The 27,777-nt window shown below is 40.6% G+C and overlaps 1 protein-coding gene across 2 annotated transcripts in view; it reads left to right on the top strand.

Annotated features, from left to right (window-relative positions):
- LOC115628073 (5'-3' exoribonuclease 2 homolog) overlaps positions 1 to 27,777 on the top strand; it is a 64,055-nt gene that overhangs the window by 15,586 nt on the left and 20,692 nt on the right. For both annotated transcript variants that reach the window (XM_030524046.1, XM_030524047.1), the window contains exon 6: positions 13,576 to 13,750. In XM_030524046.1, coding sequence (XP_030379906.1) covers positions 13,576 to 13,750 — 175 coding nt within the window. The remainder of the gene's footprint in view (positions 1 to 13,575; positions 13,751 to 27,777) is intronic.

Raw genomic sequence — 27,777 nt, forward strand, 5'->3', positions numbered from 1 at the left:
ATATTTAATACATCCATTGCTCAAGCAATCTTTTTTATAAATGTTTTAATGTATTATTTCCGACCTTCAAATGCATGTCACTCACGCTGCAAAATCACATTAATTTCATGCTTTCTCTTTTGGAGCTATTCTTAAAAAGGACAGGTGTAATAAAGAAAAAAAAAACAAGATAGAACGCTACAGTCGAGCAAGCCCGACAGTAAAATAGCCTGTACTCTCCACAAAAAAGAAAAATTAAAAAAACAAAATTTAAAAAAAAAATTTTTTTTTTTTAAATTAACAACAACAACAGCTGCGGGCAGCGCTGCCGACAGAGCTGCAGGCAGCGCATGAGCAGCGATTTTACTTATGGCTATAACTTTCTTCAGAATTGACCTATATGATAAAATTTAGCACACGGACACATTAGTACCAACTGGATGTACCTTCCAAAATTTATTTCAAAATTCCGAGAATTACGGAAGTTATAAGAAAAAACATAAATTGCGGGGGAGTGGGGGGGTGCATCGAAAAAAAATCAAACTCGTACTTTCTCGGTCTGAGGAGAATATGGAAACCAAGTTTGGTTATTCTAGCTCTTATACTTTCTGAGATCCTTGCGTTCATACGGACAGACGGACAGACGGACAGACGGACGGACGGACAAGGCTATATCCACTCGGCTTCTCATCCTGATCAAGAATATATATACTTTGTGGGGTCTGCCACGCCTCCTTCTGTGTGTTACATACATGCGCACAAAACTAGTATAGCCTTTCACCCTTTGGGTACAGGCTATAAAAATTCATATAAAGAGCTAGATCTATTTTGAGACAGGGCTGACACCATTCGATTAAAAATTTTGACTTTGATTTTTGTACTCTACATGAAATGTACAAGAGTATATCACTTCCCCCCATGGGGGTTTTCTCGATTTTCCATTCGAATAATCGCCTATATCTCGGAGACTATAAGACCTAGGGTCCCAGATGCCAGATAAATATAATTGCTGCCCTAGCACTGCCCGCAGCTGTTGTTGGTGTTTTGGTTAACTTCATACATGCTCACACAGACACGATGCAGTCACATAGATGCAATTGCTATGTAAATGTGCAATTATACACCCTTTTCATGAGTTCGAATACCGAGAGAGGTAATTGATTTTAAAATTTGATTTTGAATTTTCCTAATTTTTTTGAATTTCTATAATTATTCTAAACATTCAAGGCGCGTTCGAAAGTAAACAGGACTTTTTGAATCAAGCGCCCCCTGGTGGCGTTATCTATACAAGGTGCGTTCCAAAGTATAGTCGTATCTATAGTATCTATAGTCGACTGGTGCGTTGGTCGGAAATGGAATTGAACATCTCCAAAACATCGATTTATCGCATTTTGACCGAACATTTGGGCTTAGGAAAGGTGTGTGTGCACGGTTTGTTCCGCACAAATTGACTGACGACCAAAAATTGCTCAGAATCCGTCTCGTCGATCGACGCTTGTGACCGATTATTTGACCAAAAATCACATTTTAACCATTAACCACTCGCCGTATTCACCTGATATGCATTTGCCCATGAAAGGAAAGCGTTATGCAGATGTAGAGGCCATTCATTTTTTTTTTACTTTGGAACACACCTTGTATTCTTGATCAGCATGACAAGACGAGTCCATCTAGCCCTGTCTGTCTGTCTGTCCGTATGAACACCTAGATCTCAGAGACTATAACAGCTACAGACATCAAATTACACAATTATTGCACACAAAATATGCATTTTACAGATGCAGGCAGAACAAACAATTAAATGTCCCGCGTCGGACTTTTCGGGGATAACTCGACCATGTGTACAACGTGCTGAGGAAGCACATAGTTAAGTCAGGACTTGCAGTCCGCCCGGTGCGTAACGAAGATATGTATGTATGTATGCATAACCACACATAGTACTTATTGTACTATATTTGCTTTTTGGAAAATGAACTCTTTAAAAAACTTTAGAGAGCGTCGAAAGAAGAATATTATATAGTAAATGAACTTTTAATTATAAGCACATTTTACTTAGCCCAGCAAAGACGGGGAAGACCTGCTAGTACATACATATGTATGTACATATTTCTTTACTTTTTCAACCACACGTAGAGAACCGCACACATAGACACGAACTGTTGCTTGTTCTGTGTGTGAGTGTGTGTATATGATGTCCCCAACTATTTGATATTTGCCTTCTTTGTAATTTGTTGTTGCTGCATAAAGTTACTAATGAAAACCATAATGCCAAATGTACTAAACAAAGAAAAAATTACTTTTAAAAATGTTAAATAATTTTTAATAAATTAACATTTCAGGCTCTGTCAGTGCAAGACTAATGAACATACATACATACATAGGTGTGTACATGTACATAGATGTGTACATACGTATGTGTGTACATTCACACATTAGTGTCTTTGGCTATTTCAATCAATTGCACGCAACTACACGAACAGCTGCTTGTATGTGTGTGTGTGTGTGTATGTATACTTAGTTGTCCCCAACTGTTTGATATTTTGTATTGTTTGTTCTGCCTGTATTTGAAAAATGCATATTTTGAAAATCCTTGAACGCAAAGTTGTAGATTTAGTTACGTAGATTACAGTCCCCAAATTTGAAATCGATCGGAAAAAATTTATAACACAAACTTTTCATTTGAAAAGGTGAATAAATATTAAAACCCCAATAATTCAAGCTCCACCACAAATTTCAAAAATCCGAGCAGTTTTGTTTGTATTCTTTTATAGATTATAAAAATCAAATTTAAAGTTGATTGGTGGAAAACTGAAAATGTTTCAAACAAACTTTGGAGTTCGTTTTCCCACCTTTGGAGCTCGAATTTTCCAAAATCCCTTCTTAGTGCGCATCTACACTATGATAGGATGAAAGGATATTTGAGTCCAAATTTCAGCTTCCTAGCTTTTACCGTTTGGGCTGTGCGTTGATCACCAATCAGTCAGTCAGTCAGTCAGACAAACTGTTATATATATATAGATGTATGCCTATGTACGTACATATATAGCATGTATGTACATTCGTATGTATGGATGTATGTATACATTGGACAATCGAGCACTGTTGTTTGATTGTAATAAATAATGTTCTATGGTTTTAAATCAAATTTTTAAAACGAAAAACAACAACAACTGCAAGTCATTGGCTCGCGCTTCTTCTTTCGTTTTGATCATTTACGCCTGTTAATTTCAAAGGTAAAATGCCAAAAGTTTACAGTTACCGCCGCCAGGAAACGACTGCGTAAGCGATAATAAAGCAGAAACCGAAAGTGGACCTACGCATATTCTGCTTCGCGTTGCGGGCAGATGTACATATCTACATATGTATGTTTGTATATGATTTGTTCTAATTGATCTCAATAAATTATAAGATGTTATTATTTAATTTTTCTGTTAATTGCATTCAAACTTCGATGGAATTATTGATTGTATCGACGGATTCAACTATCGATAGTTTTGATGCTCTAGCAAATAGAGCATCCGACACCTGCTCATCTCAGCTGATCACATATTTACACCGACTTACCGTTTTAGTGTTAGCTAACAACGCTACAAATGTATTCTGAACAAATCTGAGAGTCATTTATTATTATTTTGTGAGTGTATTCATGCGATTTACAAAAGCAGAAACGCACATTTTACTTTCACAACAATCATATTTGGAATTGAAGACACAAATTAATGTTGAATTAAAAAAGTTAATACATACATATATAAGTATGTATGTATGCATACATGGGCGAAGGGGGGGGGGGGGGGGGCGGCCTTTGCGCCTCCCTTACAAAAAATTTTGCCATATAAAGTCGACCACACGTTCATTATTAAGACGCAATATTTCGCCTTAAAATGGATCTGAGTTGGATTTGTTGAAGTTTTTTCATTGCTCATAGGCATAAGTTATTTTTTAAATGCATCGTGCATTATTTAATCAAAATTTTAATTTTTTGGTCCCCCCTTCGGTAAAAACTGCCTACGCCCTTGTAATTAGTTGTGCATCTAGACAAAGTGAATGGCAAATAATTCCTTGTTGGTCTACAAGGAACTGAAAAGTTGGGGCGACCTAACCATCGACTTGTCAATGAAGAAAGATTTATGAGCAACAATCTGCTTGAATACGATGGCAAGCGAAGATTAGGATCCCAGCTAAGACCACGTAAAGCAAAAAGCAAGAATTGCTTCTAAATAGATTCAATACGCTCCTGATATTTTCTATACTGTGGACACCAGACACAAGAGCAGTATTGAAGCACAGGTCGTACTAGAGAACTGTAAAGAAGTTTAGTAGTACCTCAGTAAAATTGATATATGTGCAACTTTTTTTTTTAAGTTTCCTATGAAGTCTTTAATGTTAGATATTTATAGTCTGTATCCAAAGGGTAAAAGGCTATACTATTTTTGTGCGAATGTAACAGTGAAGGTGGCGTTCCAAAGTATAGTCGTATCTATAGTATCTATAGTCGACTGGTGCGTTGGTCGGAAATGGAATTGAACATCTCCAAAACATCGATTTATCGCATTTTGACCGAACATTTGGGCTTAGGAAAGGTGTGTGTGCACGGTTTGTTCCGCACAAATTGACTGACGACCAAAAATTGCTCAGAATCCGTCTCGTCGATCGACGCTTGTGACCGATTATTTGACCAAAAATCACATTTTAACCATTAACCACTCGCCGTATTCACCTGATATGCATTTGCCCATGAAAGGAAAGCGTTATGCAGATGTAGAGGCCATTCATTTTTTTTTTACTTTGGAACACACCTTGTATTCTTGATCAGCATGACAAGACGAGTCCATCTAGCCCTGTCTGTCTGTCTGTCCGTATGAACACCTAGATCTCAGAGACTATAACAGCTACAGACATCAAATTACACAATTATTGCACACAAAATATGCATTTTACAGATGCAGGCAGAACAAACAATTAAATGTCCCGCGTCGGACTTTTCGGGGATAACTCGACCATGTGTACAACGTGCTGAGGAAGCACATAGTTAAGTCAGGACTTGCAGTCCGCCCGGTGCGTAACGAAGATATGTATGTATGTATGCATAACCACACATAGTACTTATTGTACTATATTTGCTTTTTGGAAAATGAACTCTTTAAAAAACTTTAGAGAGCGTCGAAAGAAGAATATTATATAGTAAATGAACTTTTAATTATAAGCACATTTTACTTAGCCCAGCAAAGACGGGGAAGACCTGCTAGTACATACATATGTATGTACATATTTCTTTACTTTTTCAACCACACGTAGAGAACCGCACACATAGACACGAACTGTTGCTTGTTCTGTGTGTGAGTGTGTGTATATGATGTCCCCAACTATTTGATATTTGCCTTCTTTGTAATTTGTTGTTGCTGCATAAAGTTACTAATGAAAACCATAATGCCAAATGTACTAAACAAAGAAAAAATTACTTTTAAAAATGTTAAATAATTTTTAATAAATTAACATTTCAGGCTCTGTCAGTGCAAGACTAATGAACATACATACATACATAGGTGTGTACATGTACATAGATGTGTACATACGTATGTGTGTACATTCACACATTAGTGTCTTTGGCTATTTCAATCAATTGCACGCAACTACACGAACAGCTGCTTGTATGTGTGTGTGTGTGTATGTATACTTAGTTGTCCCCAACTGTTTGATATTTTGTATTGTTTGTTCTGCCTGTATTTGAAAAATGCATATTTTGAAAATCCTTGAACGCAAAGTTGTAGATTTAGTTACGTAGATTACAGTCCCCAAATTTGAAATCGATCGGAAAAAATTTATAACACAAACTTTTCATTTGAAAAGGTGAATAAATATTAAAACCCCAATAATTCAAGCTCCACCACAAATTTCAAAAATCCGAGCAGTTTTGTTTGTATTCTTTTATAGATTATAAAAATCAAATTTAAAGTTGATTGGTGGAAAACTGAAAATGTTTCAAACAAACTTTGGAGTTCGTTTTCCCACCTTTGGAGCTCGAATTTTCCAAAATCCCTTCTTAGTGCGCATCTACACTATGATAGGATGAAAGGATATTTGAGTCCAAATTTCAGCTTCCTAGCTTTTACCGTTTGGGCTGTGCGTTGATCACCAATCAGTCAGTCAGTCAGTCAGACAAACTGTTATATATATATAGATGTATGCCTATGTACGTACATATATAGCATGTATGTACATTCGTATGTATGGATGTATGTATACATTGGACAATCGAGCACTGTTGTTTGATTGTAATAAATAATGTTCTATGGTTTTAAATCAAATTTTTAAAACGAAAAACAACAACAACTGCAAGTCATTGGCTCGCGCTTCTTCTTTCGTTTTGATCATTTACGCCTGTTAATTTCAAAGGTAAAATGCCAAAAGTTTACAGTTACCGCCGCCAGGAAACGACTGCGTAAGCGATAATAAAGCAGAAACCGAAAGTGGACCTACGCATATTCTGCTTCGCGTTGCGGGCAGATGTACATATCTACATATGTATGTTTGTATATGATTTGTTCTAATTGATCTCAATAAATTATAAGATGTTATTATTTAATTTTTCTGTTAATTGCATTCAAACTTCGATGGAATTATTGATTGTATCGACGGATTCAACTATCGATAGTTTTGATGCTCTAGCAAATAGAGCATCCGACACCTGCTCATCTCAGCTGATCACATATTTACACCGACTTACCGTTTTAGTGTTAGCTAACAACGCTACAAATGTATTCTGAACAAATCTGAGAGTCATTTATTATTATTTTGTGAGTGTATTCATGCGATTTACAAAAGCAGAAACGCACATTTTACTTTCACAACAATCATATTTGGAATTGAAGACACAAATTAATGTTGAATTAAAAAAGTTAATACATACATATATAAGTATGTATGTATGCATACATGGGCGAAGGGGGGGGGGGGGGGGGGGGGGGAGGCCTTTGCGCCTCCCTTACAAAAAATTTTGCCATATAAAGTCGACCACACGTTCATTATTAAGACGCAATATTTCGCCTTAAAATGGATCTGAGTTGGATTTGTTGAAGTTTTTTCATTGCTCATAGGCATAAGTTATTTTTTAAATGCATCGTGCATTATTTAATCAAAATTTTAATTTTTTGGTCCCCCCTTCGGTAAAAACTGCCTACGCCCTTGTAATTAGTTGTGCATCTAGACAAAGTGAATGGCAAATAATTCCTTGTTGGTCTACAAGGAACTGAAAAGTTGGGGCGACCTAACCATCGACTTGTCAATGAAGAAAGATTTATGAGCAACAATCTGCTTGAATACGATGGCAAGCGAAGATTAGGATCCCAGCTAAGACCACGTAAAGCAAAAAGCAAGAATTGCTTCTAAATAGATTCAATACGCTCCTGATATTTTCTATACTGTGGACACCAGACACAAGAGCAGTATTGAAGCACAGGTCGTACTAGAGAACTGTAAAGAAGTTTAGTAGTACCTCAGTAAAATTGATATATGTGCAACTTTTTTTTTTAAGTTTCCTATGAAGTCTTTAATGTTAGATATTTATAGTCTGTATCCAAAGGGTAAAAGGCTATACTATTTTTGTGCGAATGTAACAGTGAAGGTGGCGTGGCAGACCCCACAAAGTATATATATTCTTGATCAGGATGACAAGGCGAGTCGATATAGCCATGTCCGTCTGTCCGTCCGCCTGTATGAACGCAAGTTTTATAGACGGTATAAAACATATAGTTAGCTTCCCAAAGAGCTTTAAGCCGCCCATACCATGAGTACCATGCCGCCATGGTTGCATCTGTGGCAAATCTGCCGGGGATTGCTTAAATCGCGCCAATGGTTTCCATTTGAGCCATCTAAATTGCATTTTTTTTTATAACTGAAGATGACGCTTTTGATTTTCCTGCCCCAAAATATGTATTTTTCTTAAAATGCAAGACCTGCCATTTTATGTCGGTGCAATAGCTTGGGTTTATGCACCATTTCCATTCTCCAAATTTTTTGCAAAGCTCGAATATGCCGTTAAGTGCGGTCTTCAACTTTGGGAACTGCCCTTTTCCGGTATATTAGGTTTGCGCGAGCTGAAAAATGTAACAGGCAGAAAAATGTAACGAGGCGTGGCAGACCCCACAAAGTATATATATTCTTGATCAGCATAACAAGACGTTTTCCGTTCCTATAATCGCCTATATTTCGGAGAGTATAAGAACTTTCAGAGAACTGCAACAAGTATGTTCGAGTATGTTCGACCACCCTTGCTGAAAATTCAATCAAATCAGATCTTTGCTTGGCTGCAAACGAGTTGAGTACTCTCAGCATTTTTCTTATGATCGAACTTGCATGAGCAATCTTTATATTTTTACGAACAAGCACCGGTCTTGATTTGTTTGCTTTCAAACAGTTCAGGCTCGGTCACTTCAAGTATTTTGTTCGTTGCGAACGGGTACCAGCCTTGATTGGTTTGCTTTCAAACACTTCAGGCTCGGTCACTTCGTTTAAGATGACTGGGTCCTGATCGAAGCAAACCAGACTTTGCAGAATGAGCGTTTGATCGAACGAGTATAGTGCCGTTATTGGTCGAGTATTGTTTGGGTATTGCGCGAGCTATACTCGGGTATTACTCGAGTATTGCGCGGGTTTTACCCAAGTATGACCGTATGAAATATGCATGTATGTACATATTTATGTGTTTGTACGTGCATGTGTTGTTTGCAATTATGCGCAAACATGTGTATATGTATGTAGGTATTTTAAATAAAGAGGTACAGAATGAAAAGAAAACATATGTATACATATATTTATTTTTATATTATGATATTTAGCATGATTTTATTTCTTAAAAAAGGAGCTCAAATATCTTTTAAAAAAAAGGAAAATAATTCATTTATATTATTTTATAGCATATTATTATATTATAGCATAACTTTTTCTAATTTAAATAAAAAGGAAGGTATTTCTTTTCGCTAATAGTTTTGTTGGCTTCTTTAATTTATATGCATTTACATACTTGTATACGAAGTTACTATTTAACTAATAGCCGAAAAAACAATAGAAAATGCAAGTGCACGTGCACCCGCCGATATCATTGGTCATTTCGGTCATGCGGGCATAATTGTAAATACGACGTTCGATCATTTCGGTCACCGCCGCTCATTCTGAGTCTTTGCATTTGTGAGTCGAACTGGCTTGTTGGTGAGCGTTCGTTCACAACCGGTCATTGCTTGCATTCATGCAAGAAGTTTCGGGCACAACCGCTCACTTCTGAGTTTTTGCAGTTGTGAGTCGAACTGACTGGTTGGTGAGGGTTCGTTTAAAACCAATCATTGCTTGCATTCATACAAGAAGTTTCGGGCACAACCGCTCACTTCTGAGTTTTTGCAGTTTTGATTCGAACTGAGTGTTCGTTGAGGGCTCGTTCGCAACCAGTCATTGCTTGTCACTATACCCAAATGAAATAATCATACCGAGTATGGGTAAATACTCGAGTATGACCAAAAATGTAGTACTCGTAGCAGTTCTCTGAGACTTATGAACATCAAATTTTAGTCCAAGATGCCTTATATGAATACGCAGAAAATGTGTATTCCCCTCTCCCGCGCAAATCGTAACTAACGTAATTCTTGGAATTTTGAACTCAAATTTTACAAATACCCAGTTAGTGATTTTGTGTCCGAATGCCAAGTTTCATGATAGACCGATTTAACAAGAAGTTATAGCCATAAATATATTTGCTGCCAACGCGCTGCCCGCAGCTGTTGTTGATGCTGGTGCTTTGGTTGACTGCAAACATGTTTACACAGACACGAATAGACGCGCTTAGACATTCATACACTCACATTGATGCAATTGCTTTGTATATGTGCAATTATGCAATTATGTATTATGCAATTACACCCTGACTTCGAATACCGAGGTAAAATCAATAAACATTTTTTTTTTAATTTTCTTAATTTTTATACCCTGTACCCAAAGGGTACAAGGGTATATTAGTTTTGTGCGAGTGCACATGGAACACACAGAAGGAGGCTTGGTAGACCCCACAAAGTATATATATTCTTGATCAGCATGACAAGCCGAGTCGATATAGCCATGTCCGTCTGTCTGTCCGTCTGTCTGTCCGTCTGTCTGTCTGTATGAACGCAAGGATCTCCGAAAGTATAAGAGCTAGAATAACCAATATACAGTATACAGATTCTCCTGAGACCGAGAAAGGACGAGTTTGTTAATTTTTTCTGATCCGCCCCCCCACTCCCCCCCTATTACTGATTTTCTATACCTCCCGTAATTCTTGGAATTTTGAACTAAAATTTGGTAGTCACATTAGGTTAGTAATTATATATCCGTATACCAAGTTTCATTATGATAGAATGATCGGAAAGAAAGTTATAGCCATATAACCAGGCCCAATGCACACATACATACATATGTACAAGTACACAAACACGCATAAGGCACGATTCTGATGTAAATGTAAATGTATCTATGCATGCATGGAATATTTTATATTTAATTTAGTTAATTAATTAAATTAATTTAGTTAATTAATTAAATTAATTTAGTTAATTAATTAAATTAAATTAATTAATGAAATAAATTAAATTAATTAATAAAATTAATTTAATTAATTTTTTGTGGGGTGGTACAGGGTATTTAAGAGTTGAGCCTGCTCGACTTTAGCATTCCTTTCTTGTTTTTTTTCTATAATTATTGTAAGCATCTTTAGCTTTTTTACTTGTTTGAGCATATTTTTGTGGATATTTTAAAAGGTTTGAGACGGTTCCGATGCTTGTTTATTGCTTTAGCAATTACACATAATCCATAATCAGCCATAGTTTTAGTAATTATTTTATTTTCTGTGCTTTACTCGTTTTCGCGGGGCATTTTAAACAATTATTAATTTAAAGTTCGCTTTTAATAAGCCTCCAATAAACCTTCTTAACAATTCAATTTTTTTCTGGAGATAATAAGTGTGGTTCAGACTTAAAGTGTAAAAGGATAAAATGCACATTTATCAATTTGCTATGAAATGCATGAGCTGGTGTTCTTTTAAATGCTAACGGTACTTGGAGTTAAGAGCTGATAAGAAACGAACGTATGAGAAAGCAACACAAAGTAAAAGAGAAAACAAGAGAGAACGCTAAAGTCGAGCAAGCCCGACAGTAAAATAGCCTGTACTCTCCACAAAAAAGAAAAATTAAAAGAAAAAATGTTTTTTCTTAATTAAATTTACATCACGTGCCTATGCGTGTATGTATGCAGCACAAAGTTGAACCAAAGCAGCAACAACAACAGCTGCGGGAGGCGCTGCCGGCAGAGGTGCAGGCAGCGCATGGGCAGCGATTTTATTTATGGATATAACTTTCTTCAGAATTGACCTATCATGATGAAACTTGGCACACGGACATTATCACTAACTGAATGTTACTACCAAAATTGATTTCAAAATTCCGAGAATTACGGATTTAAAAAAAAAAAAAACAGGAATTGCGGGGGAGTGGAGGGGGGGGGGTGTATAAGAATAAAAAAATAAACTTGACCTGTCTAGGACTTAGGGGAACCTCGATACCAAGTTTGGTTATTCTAGCTCTTGTACTTCCTGAGATCCTTGCGCTCATACAGACAGACGGACGGACGGGTGGACGGACAGACGGACATGGCTATATCGACCCGTCTTGTCATCTTGATCAATAATATATATACTTTGTGGGGTCTGCCACGCCCCCTTCTGTGTGTTACATACATGCGCACAAAACTAGTATAGCCTTTCACCCTTTTGGTACAGGCTATAAAAATTATATACAAAAAACATTAAAACATATATTAAAATAACGGTTATATCGCAAACAAATTTTGCACATATATCAATTTTACTGCCGTATAAGTGTCTGTAAATTTCTTGGCCATCGTTTTATGAACCCAAGTACACCATTGGCTTTATTTACAATGCTAGAGATGTGAAGATTGAAGTTCAATTTTGAATCAAAAAGAACCCCAAGGTCTTCAACAGTCGATATACGCTGCAATGACACATTGTCAATCGTATATGTGACTAAAAGGGGCAAAGCTCGTGAACGTTCATTTAGAGCAATTGAGGTGCAAGTGGTTTGCTAAGCACCAAGACTGCATGCAGTTCAGATCAGTGCTGCCATTTTTTAATTTAAAAAAAAGCTGTAAATTTACAAGTATAGAAAAAAACCTGAAAAAAAGCGGTCATGGTTTTGCCAATTTATTTGTTGTAAGGTGATATTTACATTAAATCATTCAGTTCTGCGAGGTTCGCATTTGTACGACAAAATCGGGAAAACCCCCCATAGGGGGAAGTGGGGGGGAAATCAAAAAAATAAAACAAACATGCACAGCGTACACACATAACGCAGCTTTGTGCAAAGTTTGGTGTCTCTAGCTCTTATAGTCTCTGAGATCCAGGTGTTCATACGGACAGACAGACAGGGCTAGATCGACTCGTGTCGTCATGCTGATCAAGAATATATATACTTTGTGGGGTCTGCCACGTCTCCTTCTACCTGTTACATTTTCAGCTCCCGCAAACCTAATATACTCTTGTACATTTTATGTACTCCCTCCCTCCCCCCTCTCCCAGTTATTATTTGCTGGGGAGAGGGGGGAGGGAGGAAAATTCCAAAATATACATTTTCTGCGTATCGGGAAAACCCCCATAGGGGGGAAGTGGGGGGGGGGGAATCAAAAAAATAAAACAAACTCGTATAGAATACACACATAAGGCATCTTTGTGCAAAATTTGGTGTCTCTAGCTCTCATAGTCTCTGAGATCTAGGTGATCATACAGACGGACAGACGGACAGACAGACGTGGGGTCTGCCACGCCTCCTTCTGCCTGTTAAATTTTTCAGCTCCCGCAAACCTAATATACTCTTGTACATTTTATGTACAGAGTAAAAACATCAAATATCTCTTACAGAGAACCTCTGACCTAATAAAGAATAAAAAAAAATCTGAAAATGAAGAAAAAATCATTAAAATAATAATATCCAAAATAAATTTTACTCATTCTTAGTAACTCATAGCAAAAAGGATGGTGTATGTGTGTTAAGTGTGTATGTATAACACATACACAAAATGAATGTATAATTTTTAAAATTTTTATAAAAATAACCCTACGAAGCAGGGGCCAGACGCTAGTAATATATAATTATATTATTTTATTGAGCCGATCGGCCAATATTATCCTAATGCCAATATTAAATTAAATAATTTATACGAACAAGTGATGTATGTATTGAATTGTTATATGACTACAATTTGTTGTTATTTCTTTATGATTTACTTGTTAATATACTATACTTAATAATACAAATAATTTAAAGTAATTAAAACACCATTTTATACATTTTTTACCTAACTTTATTTTTGAGAAAGCACTAGTATTATTTTGATCACAGCTGTATGTACTTGTATGCATATTTGACTAAGTGCAGTATGTCCGCGAATATTTTCAAATAATATTTAAGAAAGTTCATGTCGTAAATATTGTGTGTTTTATTATATAACTTCTACACGTATATTATGTCTAACTGTTTCTTTTCAATTACGTGCTTTCAGTTAAACGTAACAAACAGGGAGATTGTCATTTATACATTGGAAAACACAACCCACACTTTAAAGTTGTTCAAAATATCTATGAAACAAATTCCAAATCATTGAAGGAACTTACTGTAACATTAGATGGAATGTGCGGAATACTATTAATGTCGGAACTCAACACTTGTTTACAAGGGTATGTATATAATTACTAATTAACAATACATATACAGCCGACGGCATAAGTATTTTGACATGAAAACTACGATACGATTTTGTTTATAACTTTTTAAATGGCCTCCCTTGGCAGTTATAACTGTTTGCAGCCGTCCGGGAACCGAATTGACCAAAGTTTGGACATAGTCCAACGGAATATCCTTCCAGAGTGCTCCTACCTCAGAAATTGTATCCTCGCGCGTCCTTGTTAAATTCGCACATCGTTTTTGCTTAATATAAGCTCATAGATTTTCAATTATATTTAAATCTTGACTTTGGGGTGGCCAATCCAGCGTGCTAACCTGAACTTCATTCAAAAAATTTGTTATTAATTTTGCTTTATGGCACGGCGCGTTATCCTGCTGAAAAATAAAGGACTCTCCGATCAATTTGTCCCCAGAAGGAAATGCGTGACCATTTAAAACATTTAAGTATTTGCCCTTATCCATGATCCACGTGATTCTCTTGAAATGCCCATTGGCTGATCACCTAAGGGTATAGTAGTTTAGGGGGAATGCATAGATCACATATAATGAGGCGTGAAGGACCTGCAAAGAATTTATTATTTATTTATCATTTATCAGTATGACAAGATAAGTCGTTACAGTCATGTCCGTCTATATAAACGAAAGGATCTCAGAAAGGACAAGAGGGAGAATAATCAACCTTGTTTGGAGCCGTCTTCTGCTAGCAGTCGGAAAGTTAGAAAGCAGTTTTAAAGCATGAAAGGAATGCTAGAATCGAGGAATACCTTGTACTCACTCCCAAAAAATCAAAAAATATTTAAAAAATTAATTTAAAAAATTTAATTTATTTAATTAATTAATTAAATTAAATAAAAAGTATTCAATACATATAGTACATACATGTGATCTTGTGTATCATAGAATGTTTATTATTGATAACGATACCAAGATATATGATATAGTTTAAAATAGGAATATAATGTAAAATGATGATGGCGAATATTAGCATATGCAGCTAATGCACTCTGTAGTGCGGCTGACAACTTACTACTGACAACTAAGTACATTTCTACTGACTGCTTAAAACCAAAATGACTACCTAGTACTGATGGCGATGCTGCTTCTAGGTGTTCCGCCATTCTCACTATCCTGCCTTCCCATCTTACATTCGGCCATCCTGTACTAGTCATCGGCACATTGCGCACTTCATATCGCCCGTTACGTATAATTTTTGTAATTTCATATGGTCCCAGATAGCTGCTGGCTAGCTTTCTTCCAGCTACGAATTGTGTTCGGCGGATTGCGACTAGGTCACCCAATTTATAACCATATTCGTTCTTCCGCTTTTTATCGAACTGCTTTTTGTATCTTTCCTGTGCTCTCTGTATGTCCTCCTTCGCTGCGCTCCTCTCTCGACGGGATGAAGAAAGCCTTCCTTTTTACCCAACTGTTTGTTGTGGACAATACATTTAATACAATTGGCGATAACATGAGCAACTTTTCCTTCCAAATGTGGTATCCAATATGTTTGCTTGATCAAGTGCGTTTGAAAATTTATATTATTTTATATAAATTATTAAAAACAAAGAAAGATTGGGACGCTTGCTTTTAATTTTAACTTTAATATCGAAAATGACGAAACGATACGGTGGCGATTGTGCTTCTATTTAGTTCTATTTACAACTAACTTCAAAATTCGGCTTACATGCTAAACTAAGCCTAAGACGGCGAAAAAAGGGCGCGAAGCGACGGGCAATGGCGCCAGCCGGTGAATCGCCCTTCGGAGATTGCCGCTACTCGTGGCGACGTCGGCCACCCGCACCTTCCCGTCTGTCCCGGCGTGAGTTGTGGTGACCCTGCCAAGTACCCACTTTTTTGGCGGCACGTTGTCTTCGGCCACCACGACGAGTTGTCCCACGACGACGTTGGGTTCGTCCTAGAACCACTTCGCTCGCACCTGGAGGCTCGAAATGTACTCCCGGGACCATCGCTGCCAAAACCTGTGCTTGAGACACGAGGCATTGCGCCATCGCCTTAAGCAGGTTTGGCTGTCGATGTCCGGGAGCGGTGGAGCTGGAGTCGCCAGAAGAGGCCGCCCGATTAGAGAGTGGCCCGGGGTTAGCGCCTTGCCGTCGCTGGGGTCCGCGCTGAGTGGTCCCAGTGGCCGAGAGTTCAGCACCGCCTCGACGCTCGCCAGGAGTGTTCCGAGCTCTTCTGCGGTCAGGAGCGCATTGCCCACCGTCCGTGGGAACAGGTGCTTTGCAGACTTGACACCTGCCTCCCATAGACCGCCGAAGTGAGGTGCTCTGGGTGGTATGTACGCAAACTCGCATCCTTTTCTTGATGCGAATTCGCGTACGCCTTCCGCCTCCTTCTCCCATCTCGCTCGGAACTCCTGCAGCTTCCTGTCGGCTCCCACGAAGTTCGTTGCGTTGTCGCAGTAAACTTTGCGAGGAACGCCTCTCCTGCGACGAACCTTTCAAAAGCCAAGAGAAAAGCATCAGTGGTTAGATCTGACACAAGCTCTAAGTGAACCGCTTTCGAGGCAAAACAAACGAAAAGAGCCACGTACGACTTGTACGGTGGCTTGCCACGGATGCGAAGCGTTGTGCTTATTGGGCCACAAAAATCAACACCACATACTTCGAACGGGTGGAACGGCTGGAGCCTGTCTGCCGGAAGATTTCCCATTACTTGGGAGGCCAACCGGGGCTTCCATTTGAAGCAGAGGATGCACGAACGTACTGTTCGGCGACACACTTCCTGAGCGTTAACCAGCCAAACTCGCTCACGAAGCAGGCTCACCAGCGATCTAGGGCCAGCATGGCAATTTGACACATGCAAATAAGATACGTACGATCTTATGAATTGCGACTTTTTAGAAAGCAACAACGGAAACTTGGCTTCGTACGGGATAGGAGCATTTAATAATCTTCCCCCCACTCTCAGCAAGGAAAACAAGAAACCGTCTTCTCTAAACTCATGTAGAAATGGACTGAGACGCTGTAAGTTAGCGTTAAGTGTTCTCTTTTTTCGAACCTTGTCGATTTCGTCACCGAACTCATTGTCCTGGATGACTTGAACCATTTTGTTGAATACCAAATTGAGTTCGCTTGGCTTGGCTATAGGATCAAAGGGCTTCGAGACCTTTCTGCACCTTTGTAAAAATCGAAAAACCCAACCGAACACCCTCAGCAATTTTGAATGTGACGAGTAGCTTTCGATAACTTCGAGAATATAATTGGCTTGCCGATCTGCGAGTAAAACTACAGCAGACTTACGAATTTCTAGGGCAGCTGAATTTTTAGGCGGCTCGAAGTGAGCATTCACAGGCCAATTTTCTTCCGATTCCATGAGGAAGGCTGGCCCTGTAAACCAAATGGAGCTACGCAACTCGACTACATTACATCCTTTGGACACGATGTCTGCTGGGTTGGATTTCGTTGGGACATTTCGCCACGTTGCATTCTCGGACCACTCTTGGATTTGAGAAACCCTGTTTGAAACGAAAACTGACCATGCCGACGGATGCGACTTGATCCAGTGGAGCGTTATTTCCGAGTCAGTCCACATAACTATCTTGTCTATTGGAAAATTAAGCAACGGGCGGACTTGACGAAAAAGATCTGCGAGAAGGTGAGCTGCACACAGCTCAAGACGAGGCAAAGTTTTCGTCTTGAGTGGAGCTACTTTGGATTTTGAGGTCAAAAGTGACACTTTCCAACCATTCGCAGTCGAAACACGAACATAAATACAGGCGCCATAAGCTCGCATTGAGGCATCGGCGAACGCATGTATTTGAATGGGTGACTGCGTATCTGTATGGACGAATCTAGGGACTTGAATACCGCTGAGGTTCAACAAATTCTGCTTAAATGAGTCCCAAACTGTATGAAGCTTCTCAGGGATGGATTCATCCCAATCTAGTTTTTGTAGCCACAAATCTTGCAGCAACATTTTTGCTTTGGTGATCAGCGGGCAAAGAAGGCCCAGACCTGCCTGCCTGACACTATCCAGCCGAGAAGCGTTTTTTGTAATGTGGGAGACTCAGGGCCTTGCTTTATTTGGCCTACCGACAATAAGTCGAAGAATGACTCTGCTCCAATTAGCATATCAATTTTTTGCGGTTTATGGAATTGAGGATCGGCCAATTGAATATTTTTGGGGACCCTCCACCCGCTGGTGTTCACCGCTTGATCGGGGTGATAACCAGAAATCGATCCCAAGATCCAAAAATCCGCGGAAAACTCGCTACAATTGACACGCGACTTCACCACTGTATGAATTCTTTTCTTGGCACGCGCATTGGTGTCTCCAATGCCGCGCAAGACCATACACGTATCCTCTCGTCTGAGCTGTAGCTTTTGAGCTAGATCCTCAGTCACAAAGTTGACTTGTGACCCAGAATCTAACAATGCTCTTGCTAAAACGAAATCGCCACTTTTCGTTTTAACGCTCACGACTGCTGTTGCAAGAACCACTCTATCCGAAGCAGTCGCATGCATGGCATGCGATGTGGAAGAGCTATCTTGAAGATGTGGTGGCTGAGAGGGTGGTGGTAACGCAAGATTTGTGCTAGCAGTATAAATATGTAGCAGTGTGTGATGAGAACGTTGGCACACGCTACATTTCTTTGCCTTACACTTCGCTACCGTGTGGCCTCGTCGAAGACAGTTTATGCACAAACGCGCACCTTTAGCGAAGTCAAACCTTTGCTGCACTGACAAGGCAATATATGCCTGGCAATTGCCAATCGAATGGTCAGCTGAATTGCAAAACTGACAAAGGTTATTCTGTTCGTTTTTGGCAGCAACGAACGAATGATTTATCCTGCTAGCATTTTTGACTTGTTGAGTCTGAGTGTTATTGCTCGACTGGCTGCCCTTCGCTTGAGCTTTACTAGCTTCTTCAGCAACAATATGCTGGTAGCGTCTGTTAAGAGCAGTCTCACAATCTCGCCATAGTGGGAGCGTTGTGTAGTCGAGCTGCTCTTTCCGCTTCTTTTTTGTGGTAGGATCGACTTTGCCCATAACTAAATAAATTAAAATGGCATTAGCGATTTTCTTGTCGTCACCAATTGACAGAAGTGAGTCATAGGTGCCCGACACTGTGTCGATCAGGCTTCTCAAAGCTGACGCAGATGGCTGGGAAATCTTTTGCAGATTGAAAAGTGTCGATATGTTATCGAAAAATATTAGGCAGTCATTATCGTACACCCGCTTTAGACTTTCAATGGCTTTGCTATAATTTTCTTCCGTCACTTGGAAGGCGCGAACTGTGCCTAAAGCGTCACCAGCCAAACATGATATTAAGTGATTGAATTTTTCAATATCATGCAGTGTGTCATCATTGTGAACAAAAGTTTCAAAAAGACTCATGAAATTTTTAAATTCAGAATGCTTGCCGCTAAAAGTTGGAAGAGCGACCGCTGGCAATCGACACCTTGGCTTTTTTGAAGAAGACGGTGCAATACCGTTTGCCGAACTTGAATTGTCGATGCTTTTTCTTCTTAGTTTTTCCAGCTGGCCTTTTAATAAGGATTTGGTCATAATGCAAGTTTCTTCCAACTCTTCACGGTAGTCATCTTCTGTATCTTTTGCTTCAATTTTGCTTTGCAATATATTTGCAGTTTCTATATGAGTTGTTAGAAGCTCTAACCTGCATTCTAACTCGATTGGCTCTAACGAAATCGAGCCTTCTTTTAATTGCCGTTGCATACGACATATACTTCTCATACAGCCCTCGCGCTTCCTTTTAAGTTCTTCGATCAAGTCCTTACTCATATTGATTTAAGGTTTTAAACTTTGATCGAACGAAAATTGTCGAGTGACAAACGAGAAATCAAAAATAATATGCTGTTCTCAGCAAGTGTAGGGGAGCGCAACAGATGGTCGTCTAGCAGTGCGAACGAAAACGAGAATAACTGCAGTTGACTGACCGTCGAAGGCAATACTTTTTGGAGCAGCAGCGAAAGTGGCGACAAACGAAAAGAATAATTCAAATACAAATGCCTTGTGTGCGTTAGCAGAACAGCTAATTCTTATGCATGTATTATGCGAAGCGCAGGCAAACAAAAATGCAGCAGCTTAAGCGCGAACACGACAGCAATGTATTAGCTAAGTTATGTATGCGAGTATGTCGGTATATATGTACATATGTAACAACGACAACGGCGAATTTGATGAGAACAACGAGAGCAAGCAACAAACGAAAACTGCCGACGGTTGGCTGAGATTGACGTAGGGGGGATGCCGTATGTAAAAGTGGCTATGTATATTTATGTATATTTATGTACGACAATAAATTGGCACTTTAAATAATTGCCTATATCGGTTCACTTTTATTTAATATTAGTACGACATGCGATTTATATTTGTGTTAATTATGCTCAACTATCTACCGTATTATATTATGGTCACGTATGTGCCAAAGGTTGAAAGTTGAAGGCCGAAAAAAGCAATTCGCTCGTTAAATTTCACTTTCAAGCTTTAGCACAGTACCTGTGAAGTCGACTTTGGCTCAGGAACTTCCCTTTGGTCGACTTGACTCATCCTCCAAATCCTGTTGACGTGGCAGCAACACAACACAATCCCCAGTGCAGCAACAACAACACGACCGACGCGGTTCCGCACAAATTAAAGTTTTTAATTTAAAAAAACAAGCAAGTCCCTGCTCGGGCGCTTGCTTTTAATTTTAACTTTAATATCGAAAATGACGAAACGATACGGTGGCGACTGTGCTTCTATTTAGTTCTATTTACAACTAACTTCAAAATTCGGCTTACATGCTAAACTAAGCCTAAGGCGGCGAAAAAAGGGCGCGAGGCGACGTCCGCAAACGGCCGCTCTCGCTCTCTCTTTTCGCCCTACTCTAAAATTGCGTTTGAAAATTTATATTATTTTATATAAATTATTAAAAACAAAGAAAGATTGGGACGCTTGCTTTTAATTTTAACTTTAATATCGAAAATGACGAAACGATACGGTGGCGATTGTGCTTCTATTTAGTTCTATTTACAACTAACTTCAAAATTCGGCTTACATGCTAAACTAAGCCTAAGACGGCGAAAAAAGGGCGCGAAGCGACGGGCAATGGCGCCAGCCGGTGAATCGCCCTTCGGAGATTGCCGCTACTCGTGGCGACGTCGGCCACCCGCACCTTCCCGTCTGTCCCGGCGTGAGTTGTGGTGACCCTGCCAAGTACCCACTTTTTTGGCGGCACGTTGTCTTCGGCCACCACGACGAGTTGTCCCACGACGACGTTGGGTTCGTCCTAGAACCACTTCGCTCGCACCTGGAGGCTCGAAATGTACTCCCGGGACCATCGCTGCCAAAACCTGTGCTTGAGACACGAGGCATTGCGCCATCGCCTTAAGCAGGTTTGGCTGTCGATGTCCGGGAGCGGTGGAGCTGGAGTCGCCAGAAGAGGCCGCCCGATTAGAGAGTGGCCCGGGGTTAGCGCCTTGCCGTCGCTGGGGTCCGCGCTGAGTGGTCCCAGTGGCCGAGAGTTCAGCACCGCCTCGACGCTCGCCAGGAGTGTTCCGAGCTCTTCTGCGGTCAGGAGCGCATTGCCCACCGTCCGTGGGAACAGGTGCTTTGCAGACTTGACACCTGCCTCCCATAGACCGCCGAAGTGAGGTGCTCTGGGTGGTATGTACGCAAACTCGCATCCTTTTCTTGATGCGAATTCGCGTACGCCTTCCGCCTCCTTCTCCCATCTCGCTCGGAACTCCTGCAGCTTCCTGTCGGCTCCCACGAAGTTCGTTGCGTTGTCGCAGTAAACTTTGCGAGGAACGCCTCTCCTGCGACGAACCTTTCAAAAGCCAAGAGAAAAGCATCAGTGGTTAGATCTGACACAAGCTCTAAGTGAACCGCTTTCGAGGCAAAACAAACGAAAAGAGCCACGTACGACTTGTACGGTGGCTTGCCACGGATGCGAAGCGTTGTGCTTATTGGGCCACAAAAATCAACACCACATACTTCGAACGGGTGGAACGGCTGGAGCCTGTCTGCCGGAAGATTTCCCATTACTTGGGAGGCCAACCGGGGCTTCCATTTGAAGCAGAGGATGCACGAACGTACTGTTCGGCGACACACTTCCTGAGCGTTAACCAGCCAAACTCGCTCACGAAGCAGGCTCACCAGCGATCTAGGGCCAGCATGGCAATTTGACACATGCAAATAAGATACGTACGATCTTATGAATTGCGACTTTTTAGAAAGCAACAACGGAAACTTGGCTTCGTACGGGATAGGAGCATTTAATAATCTTCCCCCCACTCTCAGCAAGGAAAACAAGAAACCGTCTTCTCTAAACTCATGTAGAAATGGACTGAGACGCTGTAAGTTAGCGTTAAGTGTTCTCTTTTTTCGAACCTTGTCGATTTCGTCACCGAACTCATTGTCCTGGATGACTTGAACCATTTTGTTGAATACCAAATTGAGTTCGCTTGGCTTGGCTATAGGATCAAAGGGCTTCGAGACCTTTCTGCACCTTTGTAAAAATCGAAAAACCCAACCGAACACCCTCAGCAATTTTGAATGTGACGAGTAGCTTTCGATAACTTCGAGAATATAATTGGCTTGCCGATCTGCGAGTAAAACTACAGCAGACTTACGAATTTCTAGGGCAGCTGAATTTTTAGGCGGCTCGAAGTGAGCATTCACAGGCCAATTTTCTTCCGATTCCATGAGGAAGGCTGGCCCTGTAAACCAAATGGAGCTACGCAACTCGACTACATTACATCCTTTGGACACGATGTCTGCTGGGTTGGATTTCGTTGGGACATTTCGCCACGTTGCATTCTCGGACCACTCTTGGATTTGAGAAACCCTGTTTGAAACGAAAACTGACCATGCCGACGGATGCGACTTGATCCAGTGGAGCGTTATTTCCGAGTCAGTCCACATAACTATCTTGTCTATTGGAAAATTAAGCAACGGGCGGACTTGACGAAAAAGATCTGCGAGAAGGTGAGCTGCACACAGCTCAAGACGAGGCAAAGTTTTCGTCTTGAGTGGAGCTACTTTGGATTTTGAGGTCAAAAGTGACACTTTCCAACCATTCGCAGTCGAAACACGAACATAAATACAGGCGCCATAAGCTCGCATTGAGGCATCGGCGAACGCATGTATTTGAATGGGTGACTGCGTATCTGTATGGACGAATCTAGGGACTTGAATACCGCTGAGGTTCAACAAATTCTGCTTAAATGAGTCCCAAACTGTATGAAGCTTCTCAGGGATGGATTCATCCCAATCTAGTTTTTGTAGCCACAAATCTTGCAGCAACATTTTTGCTTTGGTGATCAGCGGGCAAAGAAGGCCCAGAGGATCGAAAAGCCTGGCAGTCACCGATAATATGTTCCGTTTTGTCGAGCTAGGAAGGAATTTTCCAACTGGAACTGAAATACATCTTCCTTCGGCAACCACATAACGCCGAGCGTTTTGGTTGGGTCTGAGTCGACTGTGGCTACTGGAATAACTGTGCTATCAAATGCGGACAGTTCCGAGCAGTTCGAAAACCACTTTGCCAATTCGAAGCCTGCACTTTGAAGAACGTGCGACACTTCTGCTCGAAGCTTTTTTAGCTGTTCAACGCTTTCAGCACCAGTTAACATATCGTCGACATAAAAGTCGCTCCGAATAACTTCAGCAGCTGTTGGGTGTGAGGAACGGACCATTTCACTCAGCCTTGTTAAACACCGCACCGCCAAGAACGGAGCTGGCGACGTGCCATATGTTACAGTGTTTAACCTGAAGATTTTCAAAGACTCAGACGGATCTCTTCGCCACACTATGAGCTGATAGTTTCTATCTGCTTCGTGCACCATCACCTGACGGTAAATTTTTTTTAAGTCTGCCGCCAAGGCGAACTTTCGCAAACGAAAACGAAGCAGCGTAGAATAAAGCTCCTCCTGAATTATTGGACCGACCATTAAGGTATCATTCAACGCAATCTGAGTGGACGTGCGGTAAGAGGCATCGAAAACGACACGCAACTTGGTCGACGTGCTTTGAGGCCGCAGGACACACTGATGCGGAATAAAATAGTGTGGAGTATCTGGAATTTTGTTGTCCGTTGAGGACATGTGACCGAGCGAAACATACTCGTCCATAAATTCCAGATACATGCTTTTCATTTGAGGGTCTTTTGACAACCTCCTTTCAAGCGACAAAAAACGACGTTTCGCAATTTCATACGACGAGCCAAGATTTTTTGGGTCAGATTTAAAAGGTAACCGTACCTGAAATCGACCAGACGACAAGATTTTTGTATTATCAACAAAGTGTTGTTCACAAAGCTGTTGCTCAGGTGAGAGAACTTTCGAATTATTAGGCAAGTCCTCAATGGACCAAAACTTTTGTATCGTTGAGTCTATCGAAAGTAATTGTTCTTCTTGGCAACTTAAATTCACTGCTCCTTCTATACTCGTTGTAGGTTGAGTAGAGCATCTGCCTGACACTATCCAGCCGAGAAGCGTTTTTTGTAATGTGGGAGACTCAGGGCCTTGCTTTATTTGGCCTACCGACAATAAGTCGAAGAATGACTCTGCTCCAATTAGCATATCAATTTTTTGCGGTTTATGGAATTGAGGATCGGCCAATTGAATATTTTTGGGGACCCTCCACCCGCTGGTGTTCACCGCTTGATCGGGGTGATAACCAGAAATCGATCCCAAGATCCAAAAATCCGCGGAAAACTCGCTACAATTGACACGCGACTTCACCACTGTATGAATTCTTTTCTTGGCACGCGCATTGGTGTCTCCAATGCCGCGCAAGACCATACACGTATCCTCTCGTCTGAGCTGTAGCTTTTGAGCTAGATCCTCAGTCACAAAGTTGACTTGTGACCCAGAATCTAACAATGCTCTTGCTAAAACGAAATCGCCACTTTTCGTTTTAACGCTCACGACTGCTGTTGCAAGAACCACTCTATCCGAAGCAGTCGCATGCATGGCATGCGATGTGGAAGAGCTATCTTGAAGATGTGGTGGCTGAGAGGGTGGTGGTAACGCAAGATTTGTGCTAGCAGTATAAATATGTAGCAGTGTGTGATGAGAACGTTGGCACACGCTACATTTCTTTGCCTTACACTTCGCTACCGTGTGGCCTCGTCGAAGACAGTTTATGCACAAACGCGCACCTTTAGCGAAGTCAAACCTTTGCTGCACTGACAAGGCAATATATGCCTGGCAATTGCCAATCGAATGGTCAGCTGAATTGCAAAACTGACAAAGGTTATTCTGTTCGTTTTTGGCAGCAACGAACGAATGATTTATCCTGCTAGCATTTTTGACTTGTTGAGTCTGAGTGTTATTGCTCGACTGGCTGCCCTTCGCTTGAGCTTTACTAGCTTCTTCAGCAACAATATGCTGGTAGCGTCTGTTAAGAGCAGTCTCACAATCTCGCCATAGTGGGAGCGTTGTGTAGTCGAGCTGCTCTTTCCACTTCTTTTTTGTGGTAGGATCGACTTTGCCCATAACTAAATAAATTAAAATGGCATTAGCGATTTTCTTGTCGTCACCAATTGACAGAAGTGAGTCATAGGTGGCCGACACTGTGTCGATCAGGCTTCTCAAAGCTGACGCAGATGGCTGGGAAATCTTTTGCAGATTGAAAAGTGTCGATATGTTATCGAAAAATATTAGGCAGTCATTATCGTACACCCGCTTTAGACTTTCAATGGCTTTGCTATAATTTTCTTCCGTCACTTGGAAGGCGCGAACTGTGCCTAAAGCGTCACCAGCCAAACATGATATTAAGTGATTGAATTTTTCAATATCATGCAGTGTGTCATCATTGTGAACAAAAGTTTCAAAAAGACTCATGAAATTTTTAAATTCAGAATGCTTGCCGCTAAAAGTTGGAAGAGCGACCGCTGGCAATCGACACCTTGGCTTTTTTGAAGAAGACGGTGCAATACCGTTTGCCGAACTTGAATTGTCGATGCTTTTTCTTCTTAGTTTTTCCAGCTGGCCTTTTAATAAGGATTTGGTCATAATGCAAGTTTCTTCCAACTCTTCACGGTAGTCATCTTCTGTATCTTTTGCTTCAATTTTGCTTTGCAATATATTTGCAGTTTCTATATGAGTTGTTAGAAGCTCTAACCTGCATTCTAACTCGATTGGCTCTAACGAAATCGAGCCTTCTTTTAATTGCCGTTGCATACGACATATACTTCTCATACAGCCCTCGCGCTTCCTTTTAAGTTCTTCGATCAAGTCCTTACTCATATTGATTTAAGGTTTTAAACTTTGATCGAACGAAAATTGTCGAGTGACAAACGAGAAATCGAAAATAATATGCTGTTCTCAGCAAGTGTAGGGGAGCGCAACAGATGGTCGTCTAGCAGTGCGAACGAAAACGAGAATAACTGCAGTTGACTGACCGTCGAAGGCAATACTTTTTGGAGCAGCAGCGAAAGTGGCGACAAACGAAAAGAATAATTCAAATACAAATGCCTTGTGTGCGTTAGCAGAACAGCTAATTCTTATGCATGTATTATGCGAAGCGCAGGCAAACAAAAATGCAGCAGCTTAAGCGCGAACACGACAGCAATGTATTAGCTAAGTTATGTATGCGAGTATGTCGGTATATATGTACATATGTAACAACGACAACGGCGAATTTGATGAGAACAACGAGAGCAAGCAACAAACGAAAACTGCCGACGGTTGGCTGAGATTGACGTAGGGGGGATGCCGTATGTAAAAGTGGCTATGTATATTTATGTATATTTATGTACGACAATAAATTGGCACTTTAAATAATTGCCTATATCGGTTCACTTTTATTTAATATTAGTACGACATGCGATTTATATTTGTGTTAATTATGCTCAACTATCTACCGTATTATATTATGGTCACGTATGTGCCAAAGGTTGAAAGTTGAAGGCCGAAAAAAGCAATTCGCTCGTTAAATTTCACTTTCAAGCTTTAGCACAGTACCTGTGAAGTCGACTTTGGCTCAGGAACTTCCCTTTGGTCGACTTGACTCATCCTCCAAATCCTGTTGACGTGGCAGCAACACAACACAATCCCCAGTGCAGCAACAACAACACGACCGACGCGGTTCCGCACAAATTAAAGTTTTTAATTTAAAAAAACAAGCAAGTCCCTGCTCGGGCGCTTGCTTTTAATTTTAACTTTAATATCGAAAATGACGAAACGATACGGTGGCGACTGTGCTTCTATTTAGTTCTATTTACAACTAACTTCAAAATTCGGCTTACATGCTAAACTAAGCCTAAGGCGGCGAAAAAAGGGCGCGAGGCGACGTCCGCAAACGGCCGCTCTCGCTCTCTCTTTTCGCCCTACTCTAAAATTCAAATATTTCTCTTAAACTATCCTAATCTAAAACAGCATCTGCGCCAACAGCGTTGTCTTTTGAACAGCCCAGTGTCCAACATTGTGAGCGTCGACAATTATTTCTCGCTCCATCGACTTCGGTATAACCAGCAGATCAGTTCCTTCTATCGACTTAAACAGCAATCCTCCTTTGATTTTAAAATTGTCATAGGGGCGGCTGCCTAAAATCTCAAAAATAGCTTTGATCATACAATCTTTTTGTTGAGCTGCTTTTATACGGGCTGAGACTTCTGACGTGACCACCATTACTTGCTGTGGGTAGCGACTCAGACAATCGACGTGTCTAAGACGATCTCCACTCCTGTGCTCCACTTTATACTCGAAGTCCTCCAAGTTTTCAGGCGGGTTGTTTTCTTTCATTGCATCAATATCAAACGGATTTTCATCACCCTGATCCTCAACGTCATCGTGTCCCTCATCTACATTGTTCATAGCGCCAAGGTCCATTTCCTCTGGCTCTGGTGGCTCCTCAAGCTCATTGTGAAAGACATTGGTTTGCTCTTCGTCCACTTCGGGACTCCTAATATCATCAATGTCCTTAGCTTGCTCCTTACGTTTATCCTCGGAGTTTGGCTCGTTGGTGGCGTCTAGCCCATCTTTTTCATGCTCATCCTTTCCATCTTCATTGGCCGCATCATTTTTTATGTCCAAATCGTTATGAGCATC

This window comes from Scaptodrosophila lebanonensis, unplaced genomic scaffold (assembly GCF_003285725.1).
Source record: "Scaptodrosophila lebanonensis strain 11010-0011.00,11010-0021.00 unplaced genomic scaffold, SlebRS2 tig00000101-arrow-pilon, whole genome shotgun sequence".
NCBI classification, from domain to species: domain Eukaryota; kingdom Metazoa; phylum Arthropoda; class Insecta; order Diptera; family Drosophilidae; genus Scaptodrosophila; species Scaptodrosophila lebanonensis.